At 37.6% G+C, this 24567-nt stretch overlaps 1 protein-coding gene across 18 annotated transcripts in view; it reads right to left on the bottom strand.

Annotated features, from left to right (window-relative positions):
* ATRX (ATRX chromatin remodeler) overlaps positions 1–24567 on the bottom strand; it is a 276097-nt gene that overhangs the window by 121363 nt on the left and 130167 nt on the right. For all 18 annotated transcript variants that reach the window (XM_070291855.1, XM_070291853.1, XM_070291866.1 and 15 more), the window contains 4 exons: positions 24267–24397; positions 23375–23551; positions 13820–13913; positions 2804–2906 (listed from right to left, as the gene is read on the bottom strand). In XM_070291855.1, coding sequence (XP_070147956.1) covers positions 2804–2906; positions 13820–13913; positions 23375–23551; positions 24267–24397 — 505 coding nt within the window. The remainder of the gene's footprint in view (positions 1–2803; positions 2907–13819; positions 13914–23374; positions 23552–24266; positions 24398–24567) is intronic.

Genomic DNA, 24567 nt, shown 5'->3' on the forward strand with positions numbered 1-24567 from the left:
CCCCAGAGAAGGGAATGGCAACCCATTCTAGTATTCTTGCCTGGAGAATCCCATGGACTGAGGAGCCTGGCAGGCTACAGTTCATGGAGTCACAAAGAGTCAGATACAACTAAATGACTAACACTTTCACTTCTTTCACCAAATGCAATCTACAGATTCAATGCAATCCTTATAAAATTACCAATGACATTTTTCACAGAACAAAAACATTTCACAATTCATATGGAAATACAAAAGACCCCGAAAAGCCAAAGCCATCTTGAGAAAGAAGAATGGAGCTGGAGGAATCAACCTTCCCGACTTCAGACTATGCTACAAAGCTACAGTCATCAAGACAGTATGGTACTGGCACAAAAGCAGAAATACAGACCAATGGAAAAAGATAGAAGATAGAAAGCCCAGAGATAGAAGGAGATAAAAACAAGACAGAAAGCCCAGAGACAATCCCTTGCACATATGGGTACCTTATTTTTGACAAAGCAGGCAAGAATATACAATGGGGCAAATATAGCCTCTTCAATAAGTGGTGCTGGGAAAACTTGAGAGCTACATGCAAAAGAATGAAATTAGAACACTTTCTAACACCATACAAAAAGATAAACTCAAAATGGATTAACAATGTAAATGTAAGATCACAAACTATAAAACTCTTAGAGGAAAACATAGGCAGAACACTTGATGACATAAATCAAGCGAGATCTTCTATGACCCACCTCCTAGAGTAATAGAAATAAAAACAAAAATTAACAAGCAGAACCTAATTAAATTCAAAAGCTTTTGCATAGCAAAGGAAACTACAAACAAGGTGAAAAGACAACTCTAAGAATGAGCATAAATAATAGCAAAGGAAAGAACTGACAAAGAATTAATTTCCAAAATACAGAAGCAACTCATACAACTCAATACCAGAAAAACAAACAACCCAATCAAAAAGTGGGAAAAAGACCTAAACAGACATTTCACTAAAGAGATACGGATGGCTAACAAACACACGAAAAAATGCTCAACATCAGTCATTATTAGAGAAATGCAAATCAAAACTACAATGAGATATCACCTCACAGTGGTCAGAATAGCATCATCAAAAAGTCTACAAACAATAAATGCTGGAAAGGGTGTATAGAAAAGGGAACCCTCTTGCACTCTTGGTGGGAATGTAAACTGATACAGCCACTATGGAAGACAGTATTGAGATTCCTTAAAAAACCAAGAATAAAACCACTATATGACCCAGCAATCCCACCACTAGGCATAGATCATGAGGAAAGCAAAATTAAAAAACACACATGTATCCAAATGTTCACTGCAGTGCTATTTACAATAGCTAGAATATGGAAGCAACCTAGATGTCCATCAACAGATGAATGGATAAAGAAGCTGTGGTTCATATATACAACAGAATACTACTCAGCCATAAAAAGGAACGCATTTGAGTCAGTTCTAATGAGGTGTATGAACGCAGAGCCTATTATATGGAGTGAAGTAAGTCAGAAAGAGAAATAAATATCATACACTGATGCACAGATATGGAATCTGGAACAACGGTACTGATGAATTCATTTTCAGGGCAGCAATGGAGAAACAGACAAAAAGAAAAAATCTATGGACACGGGGGTAGGGGAGGAGGAAGAGGGTGAGATGTATGGGAAGAGTAACACAGAAATTTACAATACCATATGCAAAATAGATAGCCAACAGGAATTTGCTGTATGGAAACTCAAATAGGAGCTCTGTGACAAATCTAGAAGGAAGGGAAGGGGAGGGTGATGGGAGGGAGGGTTGGGAGGGAGGGGACATGGGTGTACCTATGGCTGATTCTTGATGTATGATTGAAAAGAACAAAATTCTAAAGCAATTATCCTTCAATTAAAAAAACTAAACTGGCAAAAAATAAAGATTATGCACATAAAAGAAAAGCAGGGACTCAAAAAGACATTTGTATACCGATGTACACAACAACGTTATTCTAAATAGCCAAAAGTAGAAAGAATTCAAATGTCCATCAAAAGATGAATGGATAAACATAGCATGTTATCATACATACACTGGAACATTATCCAACCTTAAAAATAAAAGAAATTCTGATATATGCTAAAAGGTGGATGAACCTTGAAAACATTATATCAATGAAATAAGCCAGAAAGAAAGGACAAATATTGTGTGACTTCATTCATAAGAGATACCCAATATCGGCAAATTTATAGGCATAGAAATTAGAATTAGACGTCACCAAGGAGCTGCAGATAGGCAGGAATGGGGAGTTACTGTTTAATGGGCACAGAATTCCTAATTATGAATGTAATTAAGGCCATTGCATTGTACATTAGAAATGGTGAAACGGGTCATTACAAAACAGAACTCTTCTAAAAGAATAGAATTGATAAAAAATTATGGAGAATTTGTACTCTGAATAATTCTGCTTATATACAAGAAACTGAAATTGACTACTTTCACTGCTAGAAGAAATTTATTCATTTAATGAGTTATTATGTTTTATGTAATTAAACAGAACACTTCATATCAGTTCTATAGCACTAAGAATATAAATAATGAATTAGAAAGCTTAAACTTTCCATCAAATTCAGTGAAGGAAAAGAAAAAAAAATTGATAATATACTAAACTTCACACTTCTGCATACTTATATATTCAATAATTAGTCAATTCTTCCACAAAGCTTAAAATGTAAATCAACTAGTAGAATTCAACTTATGAACAGAGTACAAATGAGGTAATAACATATTTACTATGGTCTACTATACCAGTGATAAATCCAAGTACATAGTAATTCTCATTATTTATTACCTTGTTTTCACTAGATGAGTCTTCTTGAACCTTAATGCGTCGCCTTTTCTTCTTCTGTTTGTAACTTCTCTGATTTTCTTCCAACTCTGCTTTCTTCGTAGATCTAAAGAATATTTAAAATGCAAAATAAAATACTTTATGATAAACTTCCTTACATGAATTATGTACTATTTTAGAACTGCTTCACTTTTACATACATTCTTTAATAAAATGATAAAGGAAAAAACAAAAAGCAAAAAATCTTCACTGGGTTCAAAAAGGAGAACCCTTAATTTGAAATCCAGTGAATAAAAAAAATAAAAAATAAACTCAGTGATCAACATTTTAAGTTATTCAAGAGGGAGGTTTAGCATATGAGTAATAAGATGGATGGAGCACCTTCAGAAATATAACTGGCCAATATACACATGAAAATTATTCACTATCTCTTTAAAAAAATAGATTATAAAAGTTAGATACAATTTTCATCATATCAGTACACACAAAGTAAAAAAAAAATAGTAATAATTTGTAGTGAGAATACTTATGTGGCTAGAAATTTGTATATAAGCTTACATTAAATAAGACAATATGTTCCTACATAAAGGACAAACATGAAAATCAACAGCAGAGAAATTAAAACCCAGAAATAAAACTTTACATTTATAGTCAATTGATTTTCCACATGGTCAAGACATTCAATAGGGACAACAGTCTTCACAAATAATACTTAGACTACTGGATATCTACATGCAAAAGGATGAATCTGAACCCCTATCTTAAAACATATAAAAAAATTAACTAAAATGGATTGCAGTTCCCCCAACATGTGTTCTAATTAACAGATTGCTCATTGCTTTATTGCTGAACCAGTGAGACAATGGCTATTTACATGTTCAGCTCTGTAAGTGTGAAAATATATATGAAAGGTCCTAAAACTGTGTTAACTTTAACCCAATAATGTAATTTTTAGAAATTTACTCTAGGATTTAGGTATGAGGGAGGAGACAAGATGGCACAGTAGGACTTGAGCTCACCTCCTCTCAAGAAAACATCAAAATCACAACGAACTGCTGAACAACCATCAACAAAAAACACTAGAAACTACAAGAAATATTCTGTATTCAAAGACAAAGAAGCCACAACTGAGACAGCAGAAGGGGTGCTTTCACCATATAATCAAATTCCATAATGAAAGGGAAGGTGACCCACATACTAGAAAATGATTACATTACAAAAGTTTTCCCACAGGAGTGAGACTTCTGAGACCCTCATCAAGCTCATCAGCCTGGGGATAACATTTGGCTTTGAAGGCCAATGGAGATTGGGTTTAAGAGCTCCATAGGACTGGGCGGAAACAGATTTCCACTCTTGGAGGGCACACACATGGTTTCACATGCACTGGGCTGCAAGGCAAAGCAGTGACTCCATAGGAGCCTGGGCCAGATAAACCTGTGAGTATTGCAGGGTCAACTGGGGAGGTAGGAGTCAGCTGTGGCTCACTGTAGGGGCAAGGACACTGGTGGCAGAGGTCTCAGGGAATGTTCATCAGCAAGAGCTCTGGAGAGGTTGCCGTTTGGGCAAACAACAACTGGTCCCACCCAACAGTCTGCAGGCTTCAATGTTCAGATGCCTCAGGCCAAACAAACAAGATGGGAATAGAGCCCCAGTCATCAGCAGACAGGCTGCTTAAAGTCCTCCTTTGCCCACAACCACTCTAAAACACACCCCTTGACTTGGTCTTCCCCACCAGAGACAAGGTTACGCTCCAACCACCAGTGGGCAGGCACCAGTCTTGTCCAACAGCAAAGCTGCACAAGTCCCTGGACCAACCTCAACCACCAAGAAGCAGACACCAGAGCAAAAGAACTATAGTTCTGCAGCCTGTGAAATGGAGAACATAAACACAGAAAGTTAGACAATATGAGCTGGCAGAGAAGTATGTTCCAAATTAAGGAACAAGATAAAACCTCAAAAGTACAAGTGAATTGGAGTTAGGCAATGTACCTGAAAAAAATTAGAGTAAAGATAGCAAAGATGATCTAAGAATGAAGACAAGAATGAAGAATGAAAACATAAGAATGAAGACACAGATCAAGAAGATACAAGAGAAGTTTAACAAAGAGCTACAAGATTTAAATAAACAAATGAACAACACAATAACAAAAATAATAAATATCCTCAAAAGAATCAGTAGCAGAATAAATGAGGCAAAATAATGAATAAGTGAGCTAAAACACAAATTGGTGTAAATCACTGACACAGAACTACATAAAGGAAAAAGAAAGAAAAGAAAGGAGGACAGTCTCAGAGACCTTAGGGACAATATTAAATGTACCAACGTGCACATTATATGAATCCCAGAAGGAGAAAGGAGAGAGAAAGGGCATGAGAAAAGATCAGAAGAGGTAAGAGCTGAAAATTCCCCTAACATAGGAAAGGGAACACTCACTCAAGTCCAGGAAGTACAGAGAGTCCCATGTAGTATGAAACCAAGGAGGAACACAATGAGACACATACAATTCAAACTGACAAAAATTAAAGACAAAGAAAATTTTAAAACCAACAACAGAAAAGCAACAAATAACATACAGTGGAATCCCAATAAGGCATCAGCTGATTTATCATCAGATACCTTTCTGGCCCGAAGGGAGTGGCATGATATATTTAAAGTGATGAAAGGGAAACACACATAACCAAGAATATTTTACCCAGTAAGACTCGCGTTCAGATTCAACACAGCTATCAACAGCTTTACAGACAAGCAAAAGCTAACGGAATTCAACACAGTGAAACCAGCTTTATAACAAATAATGAAGGAACTTTTCTAGGCAGAAAAGGAAACAACCAGAAACAAGAAGATTATAAATGGAAAGCCTCACTGGTAAAGGCAAATATAAAGTAAATGTAGGAAATCATCCACACCCAAATATGGTATCAAATCAGAAATTATGAGAAGAGTACAAATGCAGGTTATTGGAAATGATTGGAAATTAAGAGGCCAGCAATTTAAAACAATTCTGTTAATACACAGACTGGTGTACCAAAACCTCATGGAAACCACAAACTAAAAATCAACGATTCAGACACAAAAAAGAAAAAGCAATCCAAACACAACACTAAAGGTAACTGGCAAACGACGAGAGATGTTGATGAAAGAAATCAAAAATGACAGAAACAGATGGAAAGATATACTGTGTTCTTGGACTGTAAGAATCAATATTTTCAAAGTGACTGTACTACTCAAGTCAATCTACAGATTCAATGCAATCCCTATCAAATCACCAATGGTATTTTTAATAGAAGTATAACAAGAAAATTTACAATTTGTATAGAAAAACAAAAGACCCTGAATAACCAAAGCGATACTGAGAAAGAAAAACAAAGCTAGAGGAATCAGGTGTCCTGGCTTCAGACAATACTACAAAGCTACAGTAATCAAAAAAGTATGGTACTGACACAAAAAAAGAAATATAAATCAATGGAACAGAATAAAAAGCCCAGAAACAAACTCAAGCACTTATGATCAGTCAGCCCATGACAAAGGAGGCAAAAACATACAATGGAGAAAAGACAATATCTTCATTGAATGGTGCTGGTAAAACTAGACAGCTACTTGTAAAAATGAAATTAGAACATTCAATAACACCATGCGTGCTAAGTGACTTCAATCATGTCCGACTCTCTACGACACCAAGGACCATGCACAGCCAAGCTCCTCTGTCCATGGGGTTCTCCAGGCAATAATACTAGAGTGGGTTGCCATTTCCTTCACCAGTGATAAAGTATGAAGTGAGTGAAGTGAAGTCGCTCAGTCGTATCCGACTCTTTGAGACTCCATGGACTGTAGCCCATCAGGTTCCTCCATCCACGGGATTCTCCAGGCAAGAGTACTGGAGTGGGTTGCCATTTCCTTCTCCACGATAACACCATACAAAAAATAAACTCAAAATGGATTAAATACCTAAATGTAACACCAGACACTATAAAACTGTTAAAGGAAAACATAGGCAGAACACTCTTGGACATAAATCACAGAAATATCTTTTTGTATCTACCTCATAGAGTAATGAAAATAAAAACAGAAATAAACAAATGGGACCTAATTAAACCAAAAAGCTTTTCAACAGCAAAGGAAACAACAAACAAAATAAAAAGACAACCCACAGAATGAGAGAAAATATTTACAAACAGTGCAACTGACATGGGATTAAATTCTAAAATATACAAAGAGCTCACTGCAGCTCGATAACAACAACAACAAAATCAAGAAAATGGACAGGAAATCTAAGCAGACATTAATTCAAAAACATACAGAAAGCCAAAAAGCACATGAAAAGATAATCATATTCATTAATAATTAGCGAAACACAAATCAAAACTACAATAAGGTACCACCTCAAAACCATCAGAATGGTCAGCATCAAAAATTCTATGAACAATTAATGCTGGAGATGGGGTAGAGAAAAGAGAACCCTCATACACTGCTGGTAAAAATATAAATTGAAACAATGGAAAACAGTATGGAGTGTGCTCAAAAAACTAAAAGTAGAGTTACCAAATGATACACAATTCCATTCCTGTGCATATACTCAAACAAAACTAAAATTCAAAAAGATACATGCATCCCTATATTCACAACAGAACTATTTACAACAGACAAGACATGGAAACAATCTAAATGTCCACTAAGAGATGAATGGATAAAAATGTTCTACACGTGTACACAATGGAATATTCGTCATAAAAAGAATGAAATAATTCCATTTGCAGCAACTTGAATGGACCCAAAGATTATACTACTGATCTAAGTCAGAAAGAGAAAGACAAATATCATATATCACTTACATGTGGAATATAGAATACAACACAAATGAACATATCTATGAAACAGAAACAGACTCACAGAGAGAAATTTCTAGTTCTCAAGGGGGAAGGAGCAGTAAAGGAAAAAAGGATTGCGAGTTTGAGATTAGCAGACTCAAAGGATCTTTTATATATATATATATATATATATATATATATCAGATGGGTAAAAAACAAGGCCCTATTGTATAGCACAGGGAACCATATTCAATGCCGTTATAAACCATAATGAAAGAATATAAAGAACAACATAAATATGTATAACTGAATCACTTTGCTATATATCACAAATTAACACAATTTCTGTAAATATACTAAATTTATTCTGTACGTATTCTGTAAATCTACTAAATTTCAATGAAGTTTTTAAAAAATGATTTAAGTACAGAAACAAGCTACAACATGGATCAAAATTGAAAACACGCTAACTGAAAGATTCCATTCATAATAAGACACATATTTACAAATCTTTTCATATGAAATGTTCAGAATAGGCAAATCCATACACAAGGCAGATGAGTTTTTGCCAGGGAATGAGACACAGGAAAAACGGGAAATGACCAAGGGCCATAGGGTTCCTTTCTGAAATAATGGAAATGTTCTGATATTAGATAGTGGTAGTAAATGCACAACTTTGTGAATATTCTAAAAGTCCCCTATATTTTGCACTTTTATATGGTGAATTTTGTGTTACCTGAATTCTATCTCAGTTCTTTAAAATTCACATTATATCCTATTGTTATTTTATATTTCCCTAAAGTGTGGCCTAAAGCTCAACATTCAGAAAACGAAGATCATGGCATCTGGTCCCAACTCTTTATGGCAAATAGATGGGGAAACAGTGGAAACAGTGTCAGACTTTATTTTTGGGGGGCTCCAAAATCACTGCAGATGGTGATTGCAGCCATGAAATTAAAAGACGATTACCCCTTGGAAAAAAAGTTATGACCAACCTAGATAGCATATTAAAAAGCAGAGACATGACTTTGCCAACACAGGTCCGTCTGGTCAAGCCTATGGTTTTTCCAGTAGTCATGTATGGATGTGAGAGTTGGACTGTGAAGAAAGCTGAGCGCCAAAGAATTGATGCTTTTGAACTGTGGTGTTGGAGAAGACTCTTGAGTCCCTTGGACTGCAAGGAGATCCAACCAGTCCATTCTAAAGGAGATCATTCTGGGGTGTTCACTGGAAGCACTGATGCTAAAGCTGAAACTTCAACACTTTGGCCACCTCATGCAAAGAGTTGACTCACTGGAAAAGACCCTGATGCTGGGAGGGATTGAGGGCAGGAGGAGAAGGGGACGACAGAGGACGAGATGGCTGGATGACATCAAAGACTCGATGGACATGACTTTGAATAAACTCTGGGAGTTGGTGATGGACAGGGAGGCCTGGCATGCTGCAATTCACGGCGTCGCAACGAGCCAGACACGACTGAGCGACTAAACTGAACTGAACTGAAAGCTTGTCAGCAGCAACGATGCACAGGCGACGCAGAGAGGAACTACCCCAGGTCCAAGGCCGGGGGCAGTGGCTAAGAGGAGCTAACCCATGTCCAAGATACAGAGCAGGGCTGCACTTTGGTGGAGCAGCTGTGAAGAGATACCCCACATCCAAGGTATGAGAAACCCCAGTAAGATGGTAGGCACTGGGAGAGGGCATCAGAGAGCAGACAGACTGAAACCACAATCACAGACAACAGGCCAATCTGATCACACAGACCACAGCCTTGTCTAACTCAATGAAACTAAGCCATGCCATGTGGGGCCACCCAAAGTGGGCAAGTCATGCTGGAGAGATCTGACAGAATGTGGTCCACTGGAGAAGGGAATGGCAAACCACTTCAGTATTCTTGCCTTGAGAACCCCATGAAAAGTATGAAAAGGCAAAAAGCTAGGACACTGAAAGACGAACTCCCCAGGTCAGTAGGTGCCCAATATGCTGCTGGAGATCAGTGGAGAAATAACTCCACAAAGAATGAAGGGATGGAGCCAAAGCAAAAACAGCACCCAGTTGTAGATGGGACTGGTGATAGAAGCAAGCTTCGATGCTGTGAAGAGCAATATTGCATAGCTACCTGAAATTTTAGGTCCATGAATCAAGGCAAATTGGAAGTGGTCAAACAGGAGATAAAAAGAGTGAACATCGACATTCTAGGCATCCACGAACTAAGATAAGATCGATCAGAATGGGTGAATTTAACTCAGATGACCATTAAATCAACTACTGTGGGCAGGAATCCCATAGAAAAAATGGAGTGGCCATCATAGGCAACAAATGAGTCCAAAATGCAGTATTTGGATGCAATTTCAAAAAAGACAGAATGATCTCTGTTCATTTCCATGGCAAACCACTCAATATCACAGTAATCCCAGTCTATGCACCGACCAGTAACACTGTAGAAGCTGAAGGTGAATGGTTCTATGAAGACCTACAAGACTTTCTAGAACTAACATCCAAAAAAGTTGTCCTTTTCTTTATAGGGGACTGGAATGCAAACGTAGGAAGTCAAGAATCACCGGGAGCAACAGGAAAATTTGGCCTTCGAGTACAGAATGAAGCAGGTCAAAGGCTAATACAGTTCTGCCAAGAGAACACACTGGTCATAGCAAACGCCCGCTTCCAACAACACAAGAGAAGACTCTACACATGGACATCACCAGATGGTCAACAACAAAATCAGATTGATTCTATTCTTTGCAGCCAAATATGGAGAAGCTCTATACATTAAGAAAAAACAAGACAGGGAGCTGATGTGGATCAGATCATGAACTCCTTATTGCTGAATTAAGACAAACTGAAGAAAGTGGGGAAAGCCATTAGACCATTCAGATATGACCTAAATCAAATCCCTTATGACTATACAGTGGAAGTCAGAAATAGATTTAAGGGACTAGATCTGATAGATAGAGTGCCTGATGAAGTATGGACAGAGGTTCATGACCTTGTACAGCAGACAGGGATCAAGACCATCCCCATGGAAAAGAAATGCAAAACAGAAAATTGGCTGTCTGAAGAGGCCTTACAGATAGCTGTAAAAGAAGCGAAGTGAAAAACAAAGGAGAAAAGGAAAGATATACTGATTTGAATGCAGAATTCCAAAGAATAGCAAAGAGAGATTTAAAAAAAGCCTTCCTCAGCGATCAACGCAAAGAAATAGAGGGAAAGAACAGAATGGGAAAGACTAGAGATCTCTTCAAGAAAATTAGAGATACCACAGGAACATTTCATGCAAAGATGAGCTCAATAAAGGACAGAAACGATTTAACAGAAGCAGAAGATGTTAAGAGGAGGTAGCAAGAATCCACAAAAGAACTGTACAAAAATGATCTTCATGACCCAGATAATCATGATAGTGTGATCACTCACCTAGAGCCAGACATCCTGGAAGGGGAAGTCAAGTGGGCCTTAGGAAGCATCACTACGAACAAAGCTAGTGGAGGTGATGGAATTCCAGCTAAACTTTTTCAAATCCTGAAAGATGATGCTGAGAAAGTGCTGTATTCAATATGCCAGCAAATTTGGAAAACTCAGCAGTGGCCACAAGACCAGAAAAGGTCAGTTTTCATTCCAATCCCAAAGAAAGGCAATGTCAAAGAATGCTCAAACTACCGCACAATTGCACTCATCTCACACGCTAGTAAAGCGATGCTTAAAATTCTCCAAGCCAGGCTTCAGCAATACATGAACCATGAACTTCCAGATGTTCAAGCTGGTTTTAGAAAAGGTAGAGGAACCAGAGATCAAATTGCCAACATCTGCTGGATCATGGAAAAAGCAAGAGAGTTCCAGAAAAACATCTATTTCTGCTTTATTGACTATGCCAAAGCCTTTGACTGTGTGGATCACAAGAAACTGTGGAAAATTCTGAAAGAGATGGACATACCACCTGCCTCTTGAGAAACCTATATGCAGGTCAGGAAGCAACAGTTAGAACTGGACACGGAACAACAGACTGGTTCCAAATAGGAAAAGGAGTATGTCAAGGCTTTATATTGTCACCCTGCTTATTTAACTTATATACAGTGTACATCATGAGAAACACTTGGGCTGGAGGAAGTACAAGCTGGAATCAAGATTTCCGGCTGAATTATCAAGAATCTCAGATATGCAGATGACACCACCCTTATGGCAGAAAGTGAAGAACTAAAGAGCGTCTTGATGAAAGTGAAAGAGGAGAATGAAAAAGTTGGCTGAAAGCTCAACATTCAGAAAGCGAAGATCATGGCATCTGGTCCCATCTCTTCATGGGAAATAGAGGAGGAAACAGTAGAAACAATGGCTGAATTTTTCTTCTGGGCTCCAAAATCACTGCAGATGGTGATTGCAGCCATGAAATTAAAAGACACTTACTCCTTGGAAGGAAAGTTATGACCAAACTAGATAGCGTATTCAAAAGCAGAGACATTACTTTGCCAACAAAGGTCCGTCTACTCAAGGCTATGGTTTTTCCATTAGTCATGTATGGATGTGAGAGTTGGACTATGAAGAAAGCTGAGTGCCAAAAATTGATGCTTCTGAACTGTGGTATTGGAGAAGACTCTTTCGAGTCCCCTGGACTGCAAGGAGATCCAACCAGTCCATCGTAATGGAGATCAGTCCTAGGTATTCATTAGAAGGACTGATGCTGAAGTTGAAACTCCAATACTTTGGCCACCAGATGCGAAGACCTGACTCATCTAAAAAGACCCTGATGCTAGGAAAGATTGAGGGCAGGAAGAGAAGGGGACGACAGAGGATGAGATGGTTGGATGGCATCACTGACTCAACGGACATGGGTTTGGGTGGACTCCGGAAGCTGGTGATGGACAGTGAAGCCTGGCATGCTGCTGTGCATGATGTCGCAAAGATTCGGACACGATTAAGCGACTGACTGAACTCAAAGTACAATATGCTGCTATACGCCAGGTACAACCTGACAATTATTAAGCTAAAACAATCTCAAATGTTTTAAAATTTACACATGCAAACACCCATATAGATTATACATATACACACTCACACAAACACAAATTGATGGACATATCATATTATTCCAGAGGAAATAAAAATCTTCTTAGAATGGTCAGAATTATTAAATACTATGCTAAGAAGGAAGCAAAATTTTAATCAGCTGGTAATCTAGATCAGTTATCTATGCATACTGAAAGAACAAACACATCTTAATTAATAGAATACTAGTAGTGTTGTTTTTGTTCCATGGCTAAGTCCTATTTAGTAGTGTTATGAAACAATAATAGTTAGCATTCACAGAGCACTTACTATCTCCAAAATAGGCATTATTTTATAATCCCTTTAATCTCATTTAATGCCCACAATAATCAATAAGGGAAATAATAATGTTAATTTCCTCTTTTACAGTTGATGAAACTGAGCCACAGAGTATTCATACAACTAGGAAGTATAGTAAAGCTAGGAGTTAGATTGAGGCAGTTGGTCTGCAGAGCCTTGTAACTACTACACTACAATTTTCCACCACAGCAATGAAATATTACAGTTCCCTCGTGGTCCAGTTATTAACAATCTGCCTTTCAATGGCAGGCAGTGGAGGAAACATGGGTTCAATCCTTGATCAGGAAACTAAGATCCCACATGCCACAGGGCAACTATTGAGGCTGTGCATACTACAGCCCATGTGTTATAACTAGAGAGACGCCTGTGCACACTGCAAGGAAAGATCTCGCATGCTGCAATGAAGATCCCACATGCGGCAACTAAGACCTGATACAGTCAAATATATAATTTTTTTTAAAAGGTGTTTTTGCACACTGAAAGTCCACCTACTTCAGAACATACAATTCAACTATATATAATGTTTATTACTATTTTTAAATAAATAATTTTAATAGTTTCACATCAAAATGTTAAATATTTTACTTAACTACTATGCCCTGGTGGTTCAGAAGGTAAAGGATATGCCTGCAATGCAGGAGACCTGGGCTCGGTCCCTGGGTGAGGAAGATCCCCTGGAGAACAGAATGGCAACCCACTCCCAGTATTCTTGCCTGGAGAATCTGATGGACAGAGGAGCATGGTGGGCTATAGTTCATGGGGTCGCAAAGAGTCTAACACGACGGAGTGATTTTCACTATTAATAACAGCAAACTTTCTACAAACAATTTGAAGCATGGTTATTAATTCCTAAAATTTTTGAAAAAATAATCTATTTACCTTGTTCTGGGCCGTTGTTCATCTTCAGATTCACTAACTTCTTCACTAACTCCAGATTCCTGAAAATCAGAATCTTCAGAATCTTCACTACTCACTTGAATAAAAAATATTAAAGGTTATTAAGTGCTTTCTAATACAAATTCAATTTGCTTACTTTGTCAATAACATCACATTAACACTTATGAGTATTATGAGAATAATATCTCTAGTACATATGACATCATATACATTAGACCAGTTAATGACTCAATTGCTATTTATAAAAATCCAAGTGAAAACCAAGAATGGTTATAAAACTGATTCTACATTAAAATATAAGTATATTAACTATATGTAAACTGACAAAATGAAAAATTATCAGTCAATACAAGGATTCTGGTTATTTTTTAAGGGTGATTACAGATTCTTTGCCACTTATAACAACTGAAAACTATGGACAGAATATATAAATAAACAACCTAAGGACTCTGCAAAGGGAATAAGAGTACGCAGATTGGGGACTGAAATCAAAACTTAAATAATAATCCTCATTAAATTGTGTGGGAGGATGAAAATCATGGGGGTTTTTTTTCCCCACTCCTTTCCTGGTTTTGACAGGAAGGCGGGCTGAATTGCACATTATGCAAAGGGTGCTGACTGCAAAACTCTGGGAGAACCTCATTTCTAGCCATAGAACTGGGAAAAAGGAGCTGAGTCATGCCTATCCCAAGAAAATAGGATGAATAGCTAATTTTATTTTTTCTCTCCAAAATTTTATTTTTCTGTACCAAAATTGCCAGTAAAACACAGGCATCTAAAACCCCAAGAGAATACCTGTATTTTTCTGGTCAGAGGAAGGCAAGCAGGGGAAATACAAGATAACCCTGGACTATCTTGCGGTACCAGAAAGTAAAGCATTTCCCAAAAACTGATGGGGATATGTTAGAAGGATACATGATGCAACTTGAAGAAGCTCCCAACAACCAAAGGTAGAACAATCTGAGCAATAAAATAAAAACCTGGACTGTAACTCAAAATAAAATAAAACACCTATATGTCCATATCAATATAAGTAATGTGATAAATAGATAAATAGGGGGGAACAACTCTTCCTAGAAGTAATGAAACAAATTGTAAATCACCATTTAAACATACAACACAATAAAAACTGCTTAGGCAGTTGGATGCTAAAATTAGTGGGTAGAAGTATGATGAGAAATGGAATATCTGCATTGTCTCAAATTATCTCTCTATAAGATATTCATTAAATATGAACAAAAAATAGAGGTTAACAGTAGAAAAAGTCAGCAGTTACCAACTTCAGTAACTTAATCAGGTTAACAATACCAATAGTAAGAAACAAACTGTTATCATACACACTCAGTATAACACATCAAGAAGGATTCAATATAACTTTTGCAGTATTCTTGTCACAATGTCTAATAACCTAAATCTAACCATAAGAAAACACTAAACAAATACATACAGATCGACAGTCTAGAAAATAACTGATCAACACTCTTCAAAAGTATCAAGGTCATGAAAGAAAAGACAAAGAAACTGTCACAGACAGAAGTAGATTAAGGCCACAACTGAATGCAATGCAGGATCCTAGACTAGATTCCAAAGTGGAAAAAGAACACAAGTGGGAAAAATAATGATAACCATATAAAATCTACAATTTACATCAGAGGTCAGAGATCTGATGGTATTTTCAACTTTGTAGGCTGTAAGGTCAATGTTGCAGCCACTACTCAACTTTCTCACTGTAAACTCATGAAAGCAATAACTGAGTAACTATCACAGTGCACCAATAAAACTATTTATAAAACCATGAAGGTCAGATTTAGCCTTCAGGTGTAGTTTATCAAACACTGGCTGAATTAATAGTATTGTATCAATGTTAACTTCCTGATTCTGATTATTGTGCTATAATAAGTATAAGGTGTTAAATTAGGAGAGCTAGGTAAAGGGTATTTTTGTGACATTTCTATAAATCTAAAATTACTTCAAAATAAAATATTTTTAGAATATCTATTATGATCTGACATCAAAATCAAAGGTCTGGTCTATCTTTAAAAACATAGATAAGCATAAATAATAAAAAGATTGGTTATGGAAGAAGAGGAGAGTGAAGAGTTACTGTTTAGTTTCAGTTTGGGATGATCAAAGAATTCTGGAGACAGAGAGTGTTGATAGTTGCCAAATAATGCAAATATATTAATGCCACGGAATTGCTTCAAACAGTTAAAAATGGTTAAAAATTATGTTATGTGTATTTTGCCACAGTAAAAAAAACAAACAAAAAAACAATAAAGGAGTTCTCTGGTTGTCCAGTGGCTGATACCACACTCCCAGTGCAGGGGGCCCAGATTCAACTCTCGTCAGTGAACTAGATCCCACATACCACAACCAAGAGTTCACATGCCACAAATAAAGATTTCACATGCTGGAAAGAAGATCGAAGATCCTGGGTGCCATAAGTAAGACCTGCTGCAACCAGATACATAAATAAAAATATTATTAAAAAAAAAGAACAGCTAAGCAACTGGGAATTTGGGAGAACAAGATGTCCACAGGCACACACAAATTCTGTGATTAAATGCAATTTTAAGCCTAGTATTAAGTTTTCATCACATATGTTGTTTTGAAAATGTTCACACCTACCAAAAATTGCAAAGAATCGCCAAATGAACAACTGTATCCCTTCTCCTAAATCCACTTAAAGTAGATTTGCTTTACCACATTTGCTTTATTTCTGTCTAAATATATGCATACCCTTTTTTGCCCTGAACCATTTGAAATTACGTGATGGTACCATGACACTTCACCCTTAAGTATAAGGGCACTATCCTACATAATTAAATATCATTATAATACATGAGCAAGGTCCGATGCTGTAAAAAGCAATATTGCATAGGAACGTGGAATGTTCGGTCCATGAATCAAGGCAAATTGGAAGTGGTCGAACAGGACATGACAAGAGTGAACATCGACAATCTAGGAATCAGTGAACTAAAATGGACTGGAATGGGTGAATTTAACTCAGATGACCATTATATCTACCACTGTGGGCAGGAATCCCACAGAAGAAATAGAGTAGCCGTCATGGTCAAGAAAACAGTCCAAAATCCAGTACTTGGATGCAATCTCAAAAATGACAGAATGATCTCTGTTCGTTTCCAAGGCAAACCACAGTAATCCAACTCTATGCCCCAAACAGTAATGCTGAAGAAGCTGAAGCTGAACGGTTACAAGACCTTTTAGAAATAACACCCAAAAAAGATGTCCTTTTCATTATAGAGGACTAGAATGCAAAAGTAGGAAGTCAAGAAACACCTGGGATAATAGGCAAATTTGGCCTTGGAATACGGAATGAAAGCAGGGCAAAGGCAAATAGAGTTTTGCCAAGAGATCGCACTGGCCATAGCAAACACTTTCTTCCAACAATACAAGAGAAGACTCTACACATGGACATCACCAGATGGTCAACAATGAAACCAGACTGATTATATTCTTTGCAGCCGAAGATGGAGAAGCTCTATATAGTCCGCAAAAACAAGACCGGGAGCTGACTGTGGCTCAGATCATGAACTCTTTACTGCCAAATTCAGACGTAAATTGAAGAAAGTAGGGAAAACCACTAGACCATTCAGGCATGATGTAAATAAAATTCCTTATGATTATAGAGTGGAAGTGAGAAATAGATTTAAGGGATGAGATCTGATAGATAGATTGCCTGATGAACTATGGATGGAGGTTCATGACATTGTACAGGAGACAGGGATCAAGACCATCTCCATGAAAAGAAATGCAAAAAACCAAAATGGCTGTCTGGGGAGACCTTACAAATAGCTGTGAAAAGAAGAGAAGCGAAAAGCAAAGCAGAAAAGGAAAGATATAAGCATCTGAATGCAGAGTTCCAAGAATAGCAAGAAGAGATAAGAAAGCCTTCCTCAGCAATCAATGCAAAAGAAATCAATGCAAAGAAATCAAATGCAACAGAATGGGAAAGACTAGAAATCTCTTCAAGAAAATGAGAGATACCAAGGGAACATTTCATGCAAAGATGGGCTCAATAAAGGACAGAAATGGTATGGACCTAACAGGAGCAGAAGATATTAAGAGGTGGCAAGAATATATGGAAGAACTGTACAAAAAAGATCTTCATGACCCAGATAATCACGATGGTGTGATCACTCACCTAGAGCCAGACATCCTGGAGTGTGAAGTCAAGTGGGCCTTAGAAAGCATCACTATGAATAAAGCTGGTGCACGTAATGGAATTCCAGTTGAGCTATTTCAAATCCTGAAAGATGATGCTGTGAAAGTGCTGCACGGAATATGCCAGCAAATTTGGAAAACTCAGCAGTGGCCACAGGAATGGAAAAGGTCAGTTTTCATTCCAATCCCAAAGAAAGGCAATGCCAAAGAATGATCAAACTACCACACAATTGCACTCATCTCACATGCTGGTAAAGTAATGCTCAAAATTCTCCAAGCCAGTCTTTAGCAATACATGCACCGTGGACTTCCAGATGTTTAAGCTGGTTTTAGAAAAGGCAGAGGAAACAGAGATCAAATCGCCAACATCTCCTGGATCATCGAAAAAGCAAGAGAGTTCCAGAAAAACTTCTATTTCTGCTTTATTGACCATGCCAAAGCCTCTGATTGTGTGGATCACAATAAACTGTGGAAAATTCTTAAAGAGATGGGAATACTAGACCACTGACCTGCTCCTTGAGAAACCTGTATCCAGGTTAAGCAGCAACAGTTAGAACTGGACATGGAACAACAGACTCAGTCCAAATAGGAAAAGGAGTACGTCAAGGCTGTATATTGTCACCCTGCTTATTTAACTTCTATGGAGAGTACATCATGAGAAACACTTGGATGGAGGAAGCACAAGCTGGAATCAAGATTGCCAAGAGAAATATCAATCACCTCAGATATGCAGATGGCACCACCCTTATGGCAGAAAGTGAAGAGGAACTAAAAAGCCTCTTGATGAAAGTGAAAGAGGAGAGTGAAAAAGTTGGCTTAAAGCTCAACATTCAGAAAATGAAGATCATGGCATCTGGTCCCATCACTTCATGGGAAATAGATGGGGAAACACTGGAAACAGCGTGATTGCAGCCACGCTTACTCCTTGTAAGAAAAGTTATGACCAACCTAGATAGCATATTCAAAAGCAGAGACATTACTTTGCCAACAAAGGTCCGTCTAGTCAAGGCTATGGTTTTTCCAGTGGTCATGTATGGATGTGAGAGTTGGACTGTGAAGAAACCTGAGCACCAAAGAATTGATGATTCTGAACTGTGGTGTTGGAGAAAACTTTTGAGAGTCCCTTGGACCACACGGAGTTCCAACCAGTCCATTCTAAAGGAGATCAGTCCTGGGTGTTCATTGGAAGGACTGATGCTAAAGCTGAAACTCCAGTACTATGGCCACTGATGTGAAGCACTGAGTCATTGGAAAAGACTTTGATGCTGGGAGGGACTGGGGGCAGGAGGAGCAGGGGAGGACAGAGGATGAGATGGTTGGATGGCATCACCAACTCGATGGACATGAGTTTGAGTGAACTCCAGAAGTTGGTGATGGACAGGGAGGCCTGGCGTGCTGCAGTTCATGGGATCGCAAAGAGTCAGACACAACTGAGCAAGTGAACTGACTGACTGATAATACACGAGAAAAATAACATGAACTAATATAATCTACTATAAATGCAATCAATGCATTCTTGAAATTACCGCGAAAATAACTTTTACAAGTTTTTTCAAATTCAGGTGAAAATGTTCACATGCTACACTTCATTTAATACTTAAGCTATTAGCTTCTGATTTTTCCCTATTGCCCATTATAAGTTTCCAGACAATATAGAGACACGAGAGTTTGCAAAACTTGGAAAATGGTGCAATTCTGAATGTAGTATCAATCACTATTACATTCATCTTTATTAGAAACATAAATAAGATGGAATTTTAGTTTACTTTCTTCTACACAAACAGACCAAAAAAAAAAATAGTTGGATTATAAGCAACCCACAGAAAAGGACAGTGGAAACACAGGTCACAGAAAACTTGGGATTCAATAAAACATTTCAAATGTATTTGGCCCACAGCTGCTGGCAACGCTACTATTTAGTTGCTAAGTCGTGTCTGACTCTGTGAAGCCATGGACTATAACCCACCAGGCTCTTTTATCTATGGGATTTCCCAGGCAAGAATACTAGAGTGGGTTGCCATTTCCTTCTCCAGGGTATCTTCCCGACCCAGGGATCACACTCATGTCTCCTGCTTGGCAAACGGGTTCTTTACCACTGAACCACCAGGTAAGTCCTATTTGGCCTAGTAAAGGACTCTATATTCCTGAGCTAATAAGCCTAAGAGGCAAAATTAGTATTTCTCCTCTTGAAGATGCATAGGAAATCATGCTGCTTTCTAATATGTTAAATCACTCAGTTCCTTTATAGAATCTGAAAGACCAGCTTGCAGTCATGTTGCAAAGAAATTTATGAAAAATGCATTCACAAAATGAGGTACTATTATTTATTTCTTTACATGAAAATGTCCAAGGCATATTAAGTATATGCATGTGTGGGGAAGGGGTACCTTCCTCCTCTTCTTTAACGGATAGCTGTTGTCCCATAGCCCTTTAAATGCTTAGGATTCCAATATTCTTTCCCTAGCCTTCTATTTGCACAATATTATACCTCTGCTGGGTAATCTCATTATTATACATATACTATGACAACTGAACCTGACATCAACTATGGCAATATGCTCCAAATAGATTCAAAGCCTTCAGTTCAGTTCAGCCGCTCAGTCGTGTCCGACTCTTTGTGACCCCATGGACTGCAGCACGCCAGCCTTCCCTGTCCATCACCAACTCCCAGAGCTTCCTCAAACTCATGTCCATTGAGTCGGTGATGCCATCCAACCATCTCATCCTGTCATCCCCTTCTCCTCCTGCCCTCAATCTTTCCCAGCATCAGGGTCTTTTCAAATGAGTTAGCTCTTTGCATCAGATGGCCAAAGTATCGGAGTTTCAACTTCAGCATCAGTCCTTCCAATGAATACCCAGGACTGATTTCCTTTAAGATGGACTGGTTGGATCCCCCTGTAGTCCAAGGGACTCTCAAACGTCTTCTCCAACAACACAATTCAAAAGCATCAATTCTCCACTGCTCAGCTTTCTTTATGGTCCAACTCTCACATGCATACATGTACTGGAAAAACCACAGCTTTGACAAGATGGACCTTTGTCAGGAAAGTAATGTCTCTGCTTTTTAATATGATGTCTAGGTTGGTCATAGCTTTTCTTCCAAGGAGCAAGCGTCATTTAATTTCATGGCTGCAGTCACCATCTGTAGTGATTTTGGAGCCCAAGAAAATAAACTCTGTCATGGTTTCCATCATTTCCCCATCTATTTGCCATGAAGTGATGGAACTGGATGTCATGATGTAAGTTTTTTGAATGTTGAGCTTTAACCCAGCTTTTTCACTCTCCTCTTTCATCAAGAGGCTCTTTACCCTCTCTTCGCTTTCTGCAATAAGGGTGGTATCATCTGTGTATCTGCGGTTATTGATATTTCTCCTGGTTATCGGATCAAAGCCCTCAGTCTCACAGTTTAACAGGCAACTAATCTGACCATATTACAGCCTTAGTTGAAACCTTTCAATGGAACAATGAGTGGTTGTACTGAAGTTATAGATGTTGAATGCTGCTAATAAATGTCTTGTGCCTTTATCTAGGTGCTGAACATGTTCATCTAGATTTCCACTTACAGAGACTTCCCTGATGGTCCAGTGGCTAAGACTCTATGTTCCCAATGCAGGGGGCCTGGGTTCTATCCGTGATCAGGGAACTAGATCCCACATGCCACAACTAAGAGTTCAAATGCTGCAACCAGAAAAAAACTGCTTGCCACAACTAAAACCCAGTGCAACCAAATAAATAAACAATTTTTCTAAAAGCTGTCCACTTATGAAATATATGCTTTTCTGTATATATATATACCTTAAACAGCTTTTTAAATAGTGGCACCTCTCTGTGAATATACTGAAAACAAACTGTACACTGTAAGCAAGTAAACTGTATTATTTTAAAATTATGTCTCAATACAGCTATAAAAATAATTTTTAAAATTAAAAAAAAATTAACTTTTCAATGGCTCTCCATTCTATAGAGCCAATGTACTTCTCAGATATTTCCAAAAATGCTTTCTTATTCCTAGTGGCACAAAGAAGAGTTAATCTGCCTGACAAGAATTCGGTAATAAAGTCTTCAAAGTCTGTCCCAAAGAAGAAAAAACTTTCTTTGACCTTCTTGTTAGCCAAAATCCTCAGAAAAAGTTCATATTTAATTGCTCAGTATTATTTAATATGAGAATGCTCTCCACCAACTCTCAAGTAAAATGAACACACCAAAGAGATGTACCATATTCACTCTACAGCTTCATGCACTCATGAGTCCACAGTCAAGTACTCCAATTTGAGGAACAGGCTTACAAGGATCTACAGTATCTGATCTCTGTCTTATTGGTCCAGCCTAATTTCCTGCTGTTCCTTTCCTTACTCCCTTCTATACTCCAGCCAAACCACATGAATTGCATCCCCTCCACCATGAGCTAAACAATTTGCAGAGGTTTTTAAAACTTTTTCCCTGCTTATATTATAAATTTTAACAACAAATCTACTTTTTCCCCATTTAGAACTTTATCTGCTGAATGAAACTCTCCATCTTTGTCAAGTCTTCTCTGTTGATAACCTCTACCCCTCAAGAAGCTAAAGAAATCCTCTTTATGCCACACCTTAACTTACATTTGTTACACAAGACAACCCTCATGGTACTACAAGTTCTTATAATACTAATGTCAGTAATTCTCATTAAACCTGACTGCCAAAACTGGCTACATATCAAAATCATTTCAGAGATGCTTTTAATACATATGGATACCTAGGTTCCCACCACCATCAATTATGCTTCAACTGGCTCAAGGTGGAGCCCTGCCATAGGAAGGTATATTTTTAAATCCCACAAGTGATCTGCAAGTGTAGCCAGGTTGAAAACTATCATATAAAACAGTGATTTCTTTATTCATTTATATCCTCAATGTTCACCATGATGTTGGAAACATGTAACTGACTCAGTGCAGAAAGACACAGAATTTAATGTAATAAAAATTTAACCTGGGTACATATAAGTTTTAAACGTAAGCTTGCATAAATCTATCCAAATTAACTATATCTTCTATCTTTCCTCAGGAAAGCATTATTTCTTCCTATAGTTATAGGCAGTCTTATATGTTCCATATGACCTTATGCATATTTTATTTATTGTCATATTTATCTTTTTAATCTAGATGTATATGACTACTAAAGGTCAAAAATATTCTTTGTCATCTTTCAAGTTTCTGGGTTACCTTCCCACTCTAAATTCTTTATTTTACTCTCAGAATAGCTGTTCTCAGTGTGCAGATACTCACCTACTATAGGTGGTCAATTGTTGGACTAGATATGTTCTTTACCAGTATGAACCAGTACGTTGTTCACTATCAAAATTAAAATGTCTTACCCTTCCTTCTATTTCTGCTTTTGGCTTCTTTGTGCTCTTTAGGCTTCATCTTTTTTTCTTCTCCAGATTCTCCATCACTCAGACTCAGCTTGTGTCTCAAAAGCCTATGTCTGTATCTTGGCTTCTTAGATTCTTCAGAATCTGAATCTGATTCAGAAATGGCTTGATTTTTTACTTCTAAATGGAGAAAACAAATCATTAAAACCTTCAGCCTTTTTTCCTTTAAAATGTTGTACACCTACGTATTGTTTGTAGATAATTATCATGATTTATGGAACTGATCAGAGCTGCATACTAACCTTGTTAAATTGTTGATAACAAGCAATCTCATACATCACACTTGATCTATTACTATCATTAAGTAGCAATGAAATATCACCAATATATATTTATAGATTTTTAAAAGGTAAAAAATATTTTGCTTTATAACCCATCTAATTATTGGCAGTGACTGACAAAATTTGCACAATTATTACCAGATATTCAAAATGATTAATGGTAGCAATGTTTTAATAAACTTCAAACATATATATTAAGAGATTTCATGCTCAGACAGTCTTCAAAGACTGAACTGGTCAAACAACCAAATTATGACATACTATACTTCTCTCTGGCTTCCCTGGTGGCTCAGACAGTAAAGAATCTGACTGCAGTGTGGGAGACCTGGGTTCAAGCACTGGGTTCAGAAGACCCTGGAGAAGGAAATGGCAACCCACTCCAGTATTCTTGCATGGAGAATCCCATGGACAGAGGAGCCTGGCAGGCTACAGTCCATGGGGTCACAGAGTCAGACACGACTGCAACTACTCACTTCACTTCACTTCACTTCACTTCACTTCACTTCACTTCACTTCACTTCATTTCACTTCACACTTCTCCCTGGGGAACTCACCCTCATCTCCAGGGTTTTCTTCATTGTGTTTTCCAGTTCTTTTCTTCCCTTCTTCTGACTCATCTGAAGATCCATCCTCATCGGAGGAAAGATTGGCTTTAATTTCTTCTAAAAGCATCTTCTTGGCAATTCTCAAGAGTAAAAAGACAATAAAAACTATATATTTGATGGTATATTACAAATTAAAAACAAACGGAATTATATGTATCAAAATAGAAATAATTTGTCAATAGATTTTATTATAAATATGTCTATCAAAGTCTATTTTAATTTAAAGTACTAACCAAAACTTTTGAAAATG

The sequence above is a fragment of the Ovis canadensis genome, chromosome X (assembly GCF_042477335.2).
Source record: "Ovis canadensis isolate MfBH-ARS-UI-01 breed Bighorn chromosome X, ARS-UI_OviCan_v2, whole genome shotgun sequence".
Classification (NCBI taxonomy): domain Eukaryota; kingdom Metazoa; phylum Chordata; class Mammalia; order Artiodactyla; family Bovidae; genus Ovis; species Ovis canadensis.